Source organism: Girardinichthys multiradiatus, chromosome 1 (assembly GCF_021462225.1).
Source record: "Girardinichthys multiradiatus isolate DD_20200921_A chromosome 1, DD_fGirMul_XY1, whole genome shotgun sequence".
NCBI lineage: Eukaryota > Metazoa > Chordata > Actinopteri > Cyprinodontiformes > Goodeidae > Girardinichthys > Girardinichthys multiradiatus.
This window is the reverse complement of record NC_061794.1, coordinates 25,364,638-25,377,343: the sequence shown is the minus strand read 5'-3', so window position 1 is coordinate 25,377,343 and position 12,706 is coordinate 25,364,638. Positions and strand designations below refer to the sequence as shown.

The 12,706-nt window shown below is 40.2% G+C and overlaps 1 protein-coding gene across 1 annotated transcript; it reads right to left on the bottom strand.

Moving 5' to 3' along the window:
* arf3a (ADP-ribosylation factor 3a) lies at positions 1 to 7,112 on the bottom strand. Its single transcript, XM_047377487.1, has 5 exons — positions 6,957 to 7,112; positions 3,973 to 4,163; positions 3,777 to 3,887; positions 2,406 to 2,530; positions 1 to 2,292 (listed from the first exon to the last, which is right to left on the bottom strand). The coding sequence occupies exons 2-5, from the start codon at positions 4,118 to 4,120 to the stop codon at positions 2,131 to 2,133; spliced, it is 546 nt and encodes a 181-aa protein (XP_047233443.1). The 5' UTR covers positions 4,121 to 4,163; positions 6,957 to 7,112; the 3' UTR covers positions 1 to 2,130.
* Positions 7,113 to 12,706: the final 5,594 nt, after the last annotated feature.

The following is a 12,706-nucleotide window of genomic DNA, read 5'->3' as shown; positions in this document are numbered from 1 at the left end:
TCAGTTTAATTTGGTTGTTTATTGTTTTTTGAAATACCAGAAATCAGATCGTTATCATTTTTACACTAGTTTGTGTTTACTTCCTCTTTATATTCTAATTTAATTCTCTGAATCAATTTCAGTCCTCGTTTTCTGGAAACACATCAAAACAAAAATGCTGCCCAGCCTCGTTTCTCTTCACTTGACAAGTCAAATCCTGCCAGTAATAAGAATAATAATAATCTCTCAAAGAAGGACGTTTAGCCACATCATTGTCACAGATATTAGGTGAAATACTTGAATGTTGGACATTTTTCCCACATACAAACCTGTTATCAAAGAGAAAAGAACCACAGACATTTTAAGGCCACAAAATGAAAATTCACACCAAACAGAATATGATAGATAACAAGTCACACTCACACGCACAAGCTGTTGTCAGTTATATGCAGCTGCCAACACGCTGACCCCTTTATCTACAGCAGTTTGACCGAGAGAACAGTGGTTTACTTCTCCTCCCACCTTAACATACAGTATATACAGTTGCGCGCTGACATAGAAAAGCATGCTTATTTGCATATTAGAAGGTCGTTCGGTAAACTTTACACAAATTCTTGACAATTGTTCGTACAGCATTGACCCAACCAGCAGCAGTGATTCTGACTAACAAAAATAGTCTGAAGGAAATGGGCTATAACAGTATATTTCACTTTTAATTACACATCTTTTACAGTATTAACATGCCTTATGATGCAGAATGACTTTCAACCTCTCTCCCGTTTTCTGATTATGTTTGAAAACTCAACAAATTTGCCAGAAGTGGTTAACAAATCGACCTAAAACGACAAACTCAAACAAAATGAAGAAGAAGAAGAAGAAGAGGAGGGCAGTGCGTTTTTATAGAGCGATAAATTACATTGCGCACTTAGATACACACTCAGATTTGGTTAAGAAAAGCAGCAAAATGTGTAACGAATAAACCAAGTGAGCTTAACACATTAATAAGCTGCGGCAGAAAAAAAAAGTGGTTTGGGAACAATTAAACGGACAGAACCAAGTAAGCTCTAATAGTACCAATCACATGCTGTGCTGAATCACTCTCTGCAGGGAAGGCAGACAGCAGTGTTTTTTTTCTGCTCTAAGCTGGTAGAGAGTCGCTGTCTGTTCTGTCATCTGCATTAGATTGGATATCACACCTCGCCGAGGTCCGATGAGTTGTCTTTAACCCTTTCTGAGCCAGACAAGGCAATCAGGAACTTTTTTCATAATGTTTAGAGCAGCACCCTTCATTAGTTCTCACAAATCCAAAATGAGGGATATTTCCATGCAGACTGGGAAGCAGTAATGCACAGTTAAACGATATAGAGGCTTCCTCTTGTTTTAGTTGCCTGAACAGTAAATGCACGTTGCAATAAAAGAGAAGAGACATCATACGACGCACTCAGAGCATAACATCAATCAATAAATAAACAGATGAGGACGATGACGCACGTCGCCATCAGCAGAATTTGTGTTTATTAACATAAATAGAGTAAAATATATATTTAAAATAAATACAATCTGAACCTAATTAATTCTTTCACATGAATACAATCTGGGGAATACAATTCCACGCCAGTAAAAGCTGTTGTCTGAGCCTGTGGGAGCATACTGCATGTAAAAGTGTTAGTTAATGTTCTAACATACTATCCCTCTACACATTTAAGAAAGTCTTTGTAATTTACACCAAGTTTATAGGTTCTAAGATAAGGCGGTTTTGCCGTCATGTTCTGAATATGGTGAATATTTGATGTAGATGACAGACTGTAAAGAAGGGGAGTGTCATACACCTTCACAGTAATATAACAATATCAAAAGCCAATATTTATGGACTCAGTTTGGAAACGTAGATCAGTTATATCAGCTTTGACACCATTTGTATGTAAATCTATAAAACAAAATGTCACCACATATCCAAACGAGTCAAAATAATCAAAAGTACAGAAATGGAGAGATAAAAATATCTGTGAGGGGAAAGCCATTGAGAGTCAACCTCCTGGGAGCTTCTTCAGTGTTTTCTCTCTGTTTTGTGAACACAACAGACCCACTGTAACCCTCTACCTGGAGCTAGCTGTCACCCCGGCTCTTCCCCACTCCTCCCCGACCAGCTCTTCACTTCTTGTTCTTCAGCTGATTGGCCAGCCAGTCCAGGCCCTCGTAGAGGCCGTCCCCGCTGGTGGCGCAGGTGGCCTGGATGTACCAGTTGCGGTGGCGTAAGGAGTGCAGGCCCAGTTTGTCTGTGATCTCTGCGGCGTTCATGGCGTTGGGCAGGTCCTGAGTAAAAAAACCATGCAGTGCAGAGCTGTCGGTGAGGAGAGCCTCAGCTGAGGGCACGTGGACAGAAAGATATTTGAACTATATGAAAGAAGGGTGAAAGAGGGCTTCACCTGTTTGTTGGCGAAGACAAGAAGTACGGCATCCCGCAGCTCGTCCTCAGCCAGCATCCTCATCAGTTCCTCACGGGCTTCATTGACCCGCTCACGGTCATTGCTGTCCACTACAAAGATCAGACCTGCGTCAAAAAAGATTGAAAGGTTAAACAGCAGCACAACACTATCGCATGAAAAACCCCACATGTTGTTAAAACAAGATTTTCTGAAGCTTCAAAATGTATGATGATGATCTGAAACAGCAAAGGAAGCTCAGCTAAAGCAATAGTCAGATATGCCCTCAAGTGCTGTAGGCGAACATCTAGTGTCCTGTTAGCTCCAAAGCGGTGAAGCTTGTACTTTATTTGAATTTTATGTAATAAATCAACAAATCGTTGTGCATAATTGTTTAGTGCAACAAAAATGATACATGGTTTTACAATTAAAAACAAAAATAATTTGTTTCAGAGCCCCGAAACAGTAACATTGCTGCAATTATAGCTCCAAATGTTTTGGAGTGTCTATCATATTACCAAATCCAGTTTTTTCTTTATCAATTATTTTTTGCAAAAACGTTCAGTCAAATTGGATGGAGAGTGTTTGTAAAAAATATTTTTCAAATCTTTGCAGACATTCTGAATTGGATATAGGTCTGGACTTTGACTGGACCATTCTGACCCATGCATATTCTTTTATCCTAATCAGTCTATTGTAGTTCTGGCTGCAGCAGAAGGTAAACATCTGCTTCAGTCTTCTTATGCAGCATCTATAAGGTTTTTGTTCCAGTATTTCCTAAATGGAGCTGCATCCATCTTCCCATCAGCTCCCGCCAGTTATCATCTCCCTGCAAAGGAAAAGCTTCCCCACAACATGATGGTACCACCACCATGTTGTTTTTTTGGTCACACTTAGTGTTTTACATGTAGGCCACAATGTGAAATCTTTGTCTCATTTGACCAGAGCACATTCTTCCTTGGGTTTGCTGTGTCACTTATGGCTTGGGTCAAACTGCAAACGCGCCTTTGTGTAGCTTCATTTGTAGAGTCAATGCTGTCCTCTGCCACCCTATAAGTTCAGGTGGACATCCATGTCTTGGTAGGTTTGCAGTTGTGCCTTTCTCTTTCCATTGTCAGAGGATAAATTGAACAGAGCCCTGTTTACTAACTAGGTGACTTCTGAAGGCAACTGGGTACATTGAATTTTCTTTAAGAAGACCAGAAAGAATACAAATGCATATCATATGTTTCATATTTTTGTTTGTAAAATATTTTGAAAACCATGAAATCTCCAAAAGATAGACTGAAGTTTGTTGTAATGTGCCAAAAAACTTTAAGAGGGTCAAGGGCCATGAAAACTTCAGTAATATGAGAGGCTGGTCCCTACGCTCACCTTGAGTGTTCTGGAAGTAGTGTCTCCAAAGGGGACGGATCTTGTCCTGGCCACCCACGTCCCACACTGTGAAGCTGATGTTCTTGTATTCCACTGTCTCCACGTTGAAACCTGAACAAGATACATCACATCAAGTTGAGGTCTAAGACAGACGTTTATTCCCATGCCGATGATAAGGAGTTCTTTCCTCACGGACCAATTGTGGGGATGGTGGTGACGATCTCCCCTAGCTTCAGCTTGTAGAGGATGGTTGTCTTCCCGGCAGCGTCCAGACCCACCATGAGGATCCTCATTTCTTTTTTGCCTATCAGGCTCTTCAGCAGGTTGCCAAAGATGTTTCCCATGATGGCTCTGATCTAAACTGCTACAGAACTGTGACACAGGAAGCTGAGCAGCAAAACAGAAACATTTAGAGTCATGAGGAAAAATGTTTCCCTTATGCACTGCTCTCATTTGCATTTAGATCTTTACTTTGACTTGGCCATTGCAACACAGTGATTTTTTTCTTTCTCTTATGATATACATCAGCTTTAGTTGTTGGAAAGATAGCCTCATTGTAGAACACTCTGGCACGCAGAGCAGTTCAGGGTCAGATGTCGAGGTTCAGTGGCTCCAAAGCAAGTCCTGATAATCACTCTTCCACCACCATGACACTTGGTAGGAGGTTTTTCTACATGATCTGCATCATGTTTAACTACCTGTAACTTGGTCTCATACGTCTGAAGGAAAGTGTTCCAGAAGTCTTGTTGTTCATTCAATGCAACTTTACAACCTTGAGTACTGCTGACATTTTTTTTCATCTAGAACAAGGCTTTTCTCCTTGCACCCCTCCCAAACATGCCATGCTTGCTCAGTCTTTTTCTAATAGTTGTGTGATGAACTTTGGAAAATTAGGCCCTTCCTGTAACCGGATTGATGGGCAGCAATAACTGCTTCTCAAAGGTCATTGCTGATGTCTTCCAGACTTGGCATTGTGCTGACAAATGGAACAACTGAGCACAACTTTTGCTTTTATAGAGGTGGTCACACTTGCTGATGATAAAAATATTTATGCATATTTGATTAGCAGCATCTGGCAGCTACTTTACCTCCTAAATCCATGGAAGCAGCAAAGGTTTTCTTAATTTCTCCTATGACAATAATGGAAACTATCTTTTTCCCATGACTTTAGACAGTCAGAACCAAACTCGGGAATAAAATTGCGACTCGAAACATTAGTGCCTCAGCGTTTGACTCAACTCTGCTACTGTAAACAGTTACGTTTACACTACGGTATCTCTCTGGGAAGGCTCTGCCATACTGGATCTCTGCTGTTAGGTAGATCAGCTTTCATGTGGTGCAGGTTGACTACCCATTCAGCTGTTTGCTGGCAACTGAACCAAAGCAAGCAGAATAATCAATTTGCAAATTAAAGGGCACATAACTTGGCCTGCGAGTTTGTTTAGTACACAAAATCAATACACTGTAAAAACCATAATTTTTTCCTAACTTAAATAATTCTAGAGAAGAAAAAATCTTAGTAGTATTATTTCATCTCAGTGCAATTAAAATATCCCCCTTTGTGCAAAGTGCTGACTTTATAATGGCGTGAATTTATTTTAGTAGCTCTTTGATCTTGCATATTTGGTTCAAATTGACTAAAATGGTAGTTAGTCAGTTAAGATGATCTGGATTTATGAACTGACTGAAATCCTTATGGTATTTGTTTCAATCTGGAAATATATTTTAGCCTTATTAAACGCACCTGGCCATAGATTGAGATCTGGGGAATCGGGTGGCCGACTGAACTCCTCAAACTCGTTATGCTGATCATTCCTGAAATGTCTTTTTTTCTAGTGGGAGGGCATTACCCTGCTGAAAATGGCCACAACCATCAGGTAATAGTGTTTTCCTTGTGTCCCTGATCTGGAAGAATGCTTCGATAGGTGTCAAAGTCCACGTGGATGCCAAGCAGAACATTCCCCAAAACAAAACAATCCCCCTGCCAGATTGCCTACTTCTCAAGGAGCATCCTGGTGCCATCTGTTCCCTTGGCAAGCAATGCATACACACTCTGCTATCCACATGATGTAAGAAAACTTTTTCGCGATCCAGTTCTGACCCTCCAATGCATTGTGGTCTTTTTGGTGATGAACAGGGGTCAGCCTGGACAACATGACTGGTCTGCAGCTATTCTGTGTATTCTGACACCCTTCTACCGGAACCAGCAATAACTTCTTCAGCAAAAATAAGGTTCATTAGATCATCTCTTGGACTGAAACCCAAAGAGTAGTCATTGCTCCTTTCTTGGACCACTGTTGATAGATACTGATCACTGCATATTGAGAACCCTTCACAAGAGCTCCATTTCTGGAGATGCTCTGGGCCCTCTAGCCATTACTGGCCCTTGTCAAACTAAGTCAAATCCTCACACCTGATCATTTCTCAGCCCTCCCACTAACTGGTCCCATGACGACAAGATCCTAAGTGGTGTTAATGGTATGCCTGATCTGTATATTTTTATAATATTAATTAGTAATTCCCTTTTCATCTCAACAACTTGATCAATTTGTCCGACTGACAGCATATGCTGAAATAAACAGGGGTGATATTTTTATACTGCACCAGTGAGATCTGGGATGCTGTTCTATGTGGCCCTCACTGGTTTTGGCCAACTCTGCTGTTAACTTCTACCAACGCGTTTCACCTGAGGGACACTAAATGCATCACAATCGTCCCCCTGGAAAGCATTCTAACATTTCAGAGCCAAGAACAGATATTTTATGCTACACACGTACAGGTAGGAGCTGCTGGCATAGCCCGTTACAGCTGCAGAGGGCTGCTCGTGTATCTGTCATAATGCGAGGAGAAGGGATGGGATGCTGCAGTCCGAGCGGCCGACGGGCTCCCGACTCGTTTCTCCAATCTGGATACGACAGATAGTCAAGTGTGTCTCTTTGGCTCTGGTATCAGCTCAGGATTCTTTGGGCATTCAGAAGGAACATGTACGCATCGATTTGTGTGCTGTAATCCCCAAGTACAGTCACGACAAAAACAAAACGCACCAGTCGGCCAGATGTCGTCGAGAAGACGGCCGTTTACAAGCCAAGATGCGTTGGAACATGCGGCATAATGCTTAACAATTTAACACTTGAACGCATCGTTTGAAATGTTCACCTTTTCTATCACATTCACACTTACCCGTCAACGGCAGGCAGGACACCAGCTGGATTCTGCAGGCGAAGGACTGGATGATAGTCTCGCGATGACTTTAGGATTTGATGCGGATTGTTCTCGCGATATATTGAACTCTATGAACGCATCTCACGTTTGTCATCCTCCGATGACTTTTCTCAAAGAGCAGGTGGACTGCGGGGAGGCAGCTGCCCTTCACAGGGGTATTCAGTACGAAGCAACCCAATAAATCACTATAAATTCATGAAAGTAAATCTACGTAAAGGCTTAAGTTGCGTATGTTTTATCAAATTTATTTAAATACAATCATTATTACAACCTTTAAACTAGATTATGTTCACTATTCGTATTATACATTACAGGGAAGGGTCAATAAAACGGAATCATTCAAAAATCTGTTTTAGTAATTAACTTTAAAAAGTGAAACATATTTATTGATTCGTTTTTTCTAAAGAGATGGTGATTATTTCTGTAAATATTAGACCCATAAAATATTTTTAATACAAAAAGGTTAGCGCCAATTACTTGGTCTAGTTTCCCTTTGCATGTCGAGTCCTTCCGGAAAATAAGAGTAACATCTCCATAAAGCTTGTCAACAGCTATGAAGGGATCAAATATTTCCTGGTAGATGGCTGCGCTGTCTTTGGACTTCATGAAACACAGTGGACCAACACCAGCAGGTGACACAGTTCCTCAAATCATTACTCATTGTAGAAACTTCATACTGGACCTGAAGCAATATTGATTCTGTGCATCTCCACTCATCCTCCAGACTCCAGGACCTTGATTTCCAAATGAGATTTGCAAAATGTACTTTTATCTAAAAAGAGACATTTGAACCACTGAGCTACTGTCCAGCCCTTTTTCTCCTTAGCCCACAAAAGATGTTTCTGACACAAGTGTCTAGTGTCTCTCTTTTGACACAAAACATGCTGTAGCACATGTTTTGGATATGCCAGTGTGTGGTGGCTCCAGCTGTAGACTATTACTCATGGATCTCCTTAACCATCCAAGCCTTAACCATCAAAATCAATGCACTTGAAATAAATCACTGTGTGTATTGAAATTACCATGATATGATATTGTGATATGTTGAGATGTATCTCTAATAGTATTTCTATAATAGGCTTCTTATGTAATATTTGTATAAATATTAGATGTTGAAATCGTTTGATATTCAGAGTCTAAAAAACTGTTTGATCCATTCTTGGACTTATTTTAAAGATTTATTCAAATCTCAGCGCAAAGAAGGAACATTTCTCATAATAATAAAAAAAAGACTGATCTGCAAAAACTGTCTAACCAATAAAATAAATATCAGTGTGGATGTTTATGTCTCCAAACCACAGATCAAAATTCTCCATCAATGTATCAATTACACACAATCCTCTCTGTGAAAATATGTATTTTTTTTCTCATTACAGGACCCCAAACAACGAATCCAACAGAAAGTCTGCTGGCAAGCAAGCTTAAATAATTAACACAGGAATCATCTTAATGAATAAGTCATTTCCTGACTGTAACAAGATGCCAAGTGATACTTCTTGGCAGAAGTCACTGTTGTGTCACAGATAATGTGACACAAGAGGCAACAAAACATGCTGAATTAATACTTCTGGTCCTTTAATCTACTATAGTCATTGTTTTTGAGTCTTATTATGAGCTAAATGCAAACTAAAGCAACGTGATTAAATAACACAACCTGAAACCATCTTGGCGGCCGTGGGTGAATCCAAAATTTGCCTTGCTCTTTCCTGTGTGTTGCGTGTCAGTCAGTGGTCCGGTAAAAGATGTGTTTATCAATTCAGCGGCAAAGGCAGGGGAATAAAAAGGGGAGCAGATGTTTGCAGCTGCACACCAGATTACGGGGTGGAGTAGATGGTGGGGGAGCAGGCCCGGTTTGGAGCTCGGCAAGGGTTACCAGGGGGTTACGGCGGGCTCCGGTGGTGGCGGGAGAGGTAGGGTGGGGAGTTATGACTTAAAGAAGCCTTTCCTCTGAAGTATCTGCCAGCGTACACCCCAGCAAACACAATCACAAGAGTCGCTGGTTCTGCTAGCTGAACTAATGAGGGCCTGCACGTTGAGGGCAGGGGCTTTGATGTTCTGGGTAGCTGGCTCCTTGTGTTTTCTCTCCCGTTCTCCTTCTCTGCCTGTCCCACATCAAAAAATGCAAGGGGAGTTGAGAAGCAGATGTTTTGAGGCACATTTTTATACACAGTACAGTTCATTCACCTCATCTCCGTAATGCTGTTTGTCCACTGCTGCTACCTCACCGCTGCATGAAGGGCAAGTAGACCTATCCCCCAACATCTTTATAACCAACCAAACACTCTAAATCGCCCGATTTTATACATATAATCATCGTGTCAGTCAAAGCGGGTATCTTTTATCTCTCCTGACTTCCTTGCTGTGCCTGCCTCTCTTTAATTTCAGCCCAATCTGGATGTCATTACTCAGGGGGGGGCAGTCTATGTGTTGCTATGCATGTGTCTGTGCTACGACGAGGGGGAGAATGGGGAAGAGAGAAAAGTCCACCCAACCTCTGTCTCACACATGGGAGAAACAGTGACAGGAAATTCCCTTATGCAGCAGCTCCAGGGTGAAATGATAAAGGAATGAAGAAATGCAAACCAGAAATCCAGGCTTTTATCATTCCAAGCCACTTGCAGTCTCCTGCTTTTACCTTCACTGAAACCCCCCACCCCTAAGACAAGAACAGTCACCACAGCCACTGGCGATGTCATTCCTCTGGAGTCGTGGGATATTTACCAAAGTCCCTACAAACAAAACTTAATTGGCATTAAATCCTATGTGGCAGAAAGGCTTTTCCCAGCAGGCTGAGCACAAAGACAGTTCGGATTATCTAAGATATCCAGGAATGCAGTCATCATAAAGAAGGTCCCATGGCGACATTAGCATTGGCTACATCTACAGCTCATATGTGTATGGTTTTGATTTTGCATCAGCATCAGATTTTTAACATACACATCTTTGCGCATGGCCATGTCCATTTCTGTGCATGTGTTTATATTTTTACTTGTGTGTCCCCTCGGCAACAGCCGTGGAGGGTCCCGGGCAGCGCGGTTCAACAAGTCACATCCTTGGCTATGAACTCTGGACAGATGATCCCCTTAGATCCTCGCACAGCAAAGACTGGTATAATCACCACCAACTCTCTGCTCTCTCTTGATGCAGCTCTCCAGTAATAAAAGTCATACTTTTAAGGAAACAATATCCTGCGGCCGTAAAATGTCCTTCTCTCAGCGTGGAGTGGCCATAAAAAAAAGCCTCTCACCTCCCAAATCTGTAGTGCATCAAGCTTATCCCCACATTTACACAGTATTAAACACAGACATGCACGCGCTCAGGCCAACACACACAACCCTGAGCATCATTTCAGGACTAAAGTAGGCCCATCTCTCACTTTGACATGCGCTACATGTGGGAAGAATTTAAAGAGCCCTTAAACAAGTGAAACAGAGAAACCAGGATTATAGTATGATATAAGAAAGCAGACACACATCACATTATAGTTGTACCAAATAAAGGCATGTTTGTGTCATATTAATCACAATTAATAAAAAACAAAACATGATCAATAGGAACATTTCGCATACAGTAATTACTGTTGGATAATTAGAAATTGAATTATAAGATGTTCAGTAGAATATGTTTAATTGCATTTTAAAACTGTATCAACTCCTATAGATTGACTTTTTAGGCAGACAAGCTTTTAAACGGTGCTGTTAAAATGTTTTCTCCCTTATAGATGTTTTTTTTTTATTACTCAAACGTAATTGTAGTAACATTAAACTAATATAACCTTAATAAGTGAAAAGTGCAGTTTTCAAATGACTGCTTCATTTTATAAAAGAAAACAAAATTTCAAAACCAACCTGGCCCAATCTGTAAAAAGATTTGCCCCATTGTTAAATCATTAATTTATATTGATTAACCAGATTTGACGGATAGCTGGGCTCAATTTCACTAGCTATGATTAGCCCTGATTACTACCAGACCTGTAGAATCAAGGAATCACCTATACAGAACCTGTCTGATAACACAAACCAGGCTAAAACCTCATGATCTGACCTAAAGACATCCAAGAACAGGTAAAAAGCAGAGTCATTGACATCTATCGGTCTTGAAAGGGTTACAAATTGTAAGGCTTTGGGACCCCAGCAAAACACAGTAAGAGTCATTATCCACAAATGGAGAAAACATGGACCAGTAGCAAACATTTCAAGAAGAGGCTAATCAAACAGAATAACTCTTAAAACACATTGACAACTTGTCAAGGAGGTCACAAAAGAACCTAGAACCACATCTTAAGCACTGCAGGGCTCCCTTGTCTCACTTCAGGTCAAAGTTCATAGTTTAACAATAAAAAAGAGACTAGGCAAAAATGGCATCCATGGATGAGTTCCAAGGTGACAACCATTGCTGACCAAGAAGAACACAAACTCCTGTCTGACATTTGCCAAGAAACATTTAGATGATTCCCTATAATTTGTGAAAACATTCTAACAAAACAGTAGTGAAACTTTTTGAAAGGTGTGTGAGCAGTTACATAAAACTAAATATCTGGAATTACATCTGATTGAATTTATGTTGTGTTAACCTGAACAATTATGCTTGAAAAATTTAAATAATTCTGCCGCCTTTTCCTTAATGAATGAAGTCATCATAGAAAACTGATTTTTGTATGTACTTTTTGTTGTCTGTGTGATGGTCCGAAACATTTATGTTTGACACAAAGGCAAAAAACTGAGTAAATCTTTAAAGAGGCAAACACTTTTTTACAGCAGTATATTTTCCATCAACCTTTTATTGACTCTTTAAGGAATCCATTGAACCATCTTGTCTTTTTTTCTGGAGAGATCCTACAACAAACACCCTCATTAGTATGGAGGAAATAATTTGATTGATTTTAATTTAAATTAATTTGAACCTATTTAGCTGGTTATAGTACACACAAACATCCATAGAGATGTCATCATTCGCCTACAAGAACTGCTTTTCTCCAGGTCCCTCTGAATGCTCTTGTCAGACCATAGATGTGGTCTAAACAAACCTATTCCTGTACTTGTCCTCCAGAGATCTCCAAAATATTAGGTTTTTATGACCTTGTTGGGTTATGATGGTCAAGGTGTTCATGTGAATGCCAGATAGTACCTGGTGAGGTTCCTCATAACTTAGACTGGACAAAAAGTGTAATCAAAATTCTTAATATTATTTGCTGATTAAAAAGCCCAATAATCTCTAAAATAATTCAAGATTAGTCACAACTTTGAATTAGTCACAACTTTGAATACTAATTAATGTATTAAACCGAATGATGATAATGTGAACCTGTCTTTTTATTCAATAAAATGATGACCTATTTTAGAAAAATAGTAAACTAAAAACAGGCTCAGTTGTGACTAATTATGTCTAAAGTGATAGCTTGTTGACATTTTTGTTTCTTACTAAAGTCTCACTCAGTCTACAAACATGTTTTGAAATAATAGTAATAATCCACCTTTTAACTGGCTGTATTTCTCACATTACCACAACTCCACGTCTGATTGGTCAGTCTGTCTCTTGTGACGTCTCCTCCCCTGGAAGTTAAGCTCCTGGGGAGCTGCTGAGTGTTTGGACATGGATAGAATCAAAGAACCCATCAAGAAGCCTTACCTGACTGAGTCAGAGATGACTGATCACTCTTTAGAGATTCAGTTGTGCCAAATATTTTGTTTGCATTGCAAGCTAAGTGA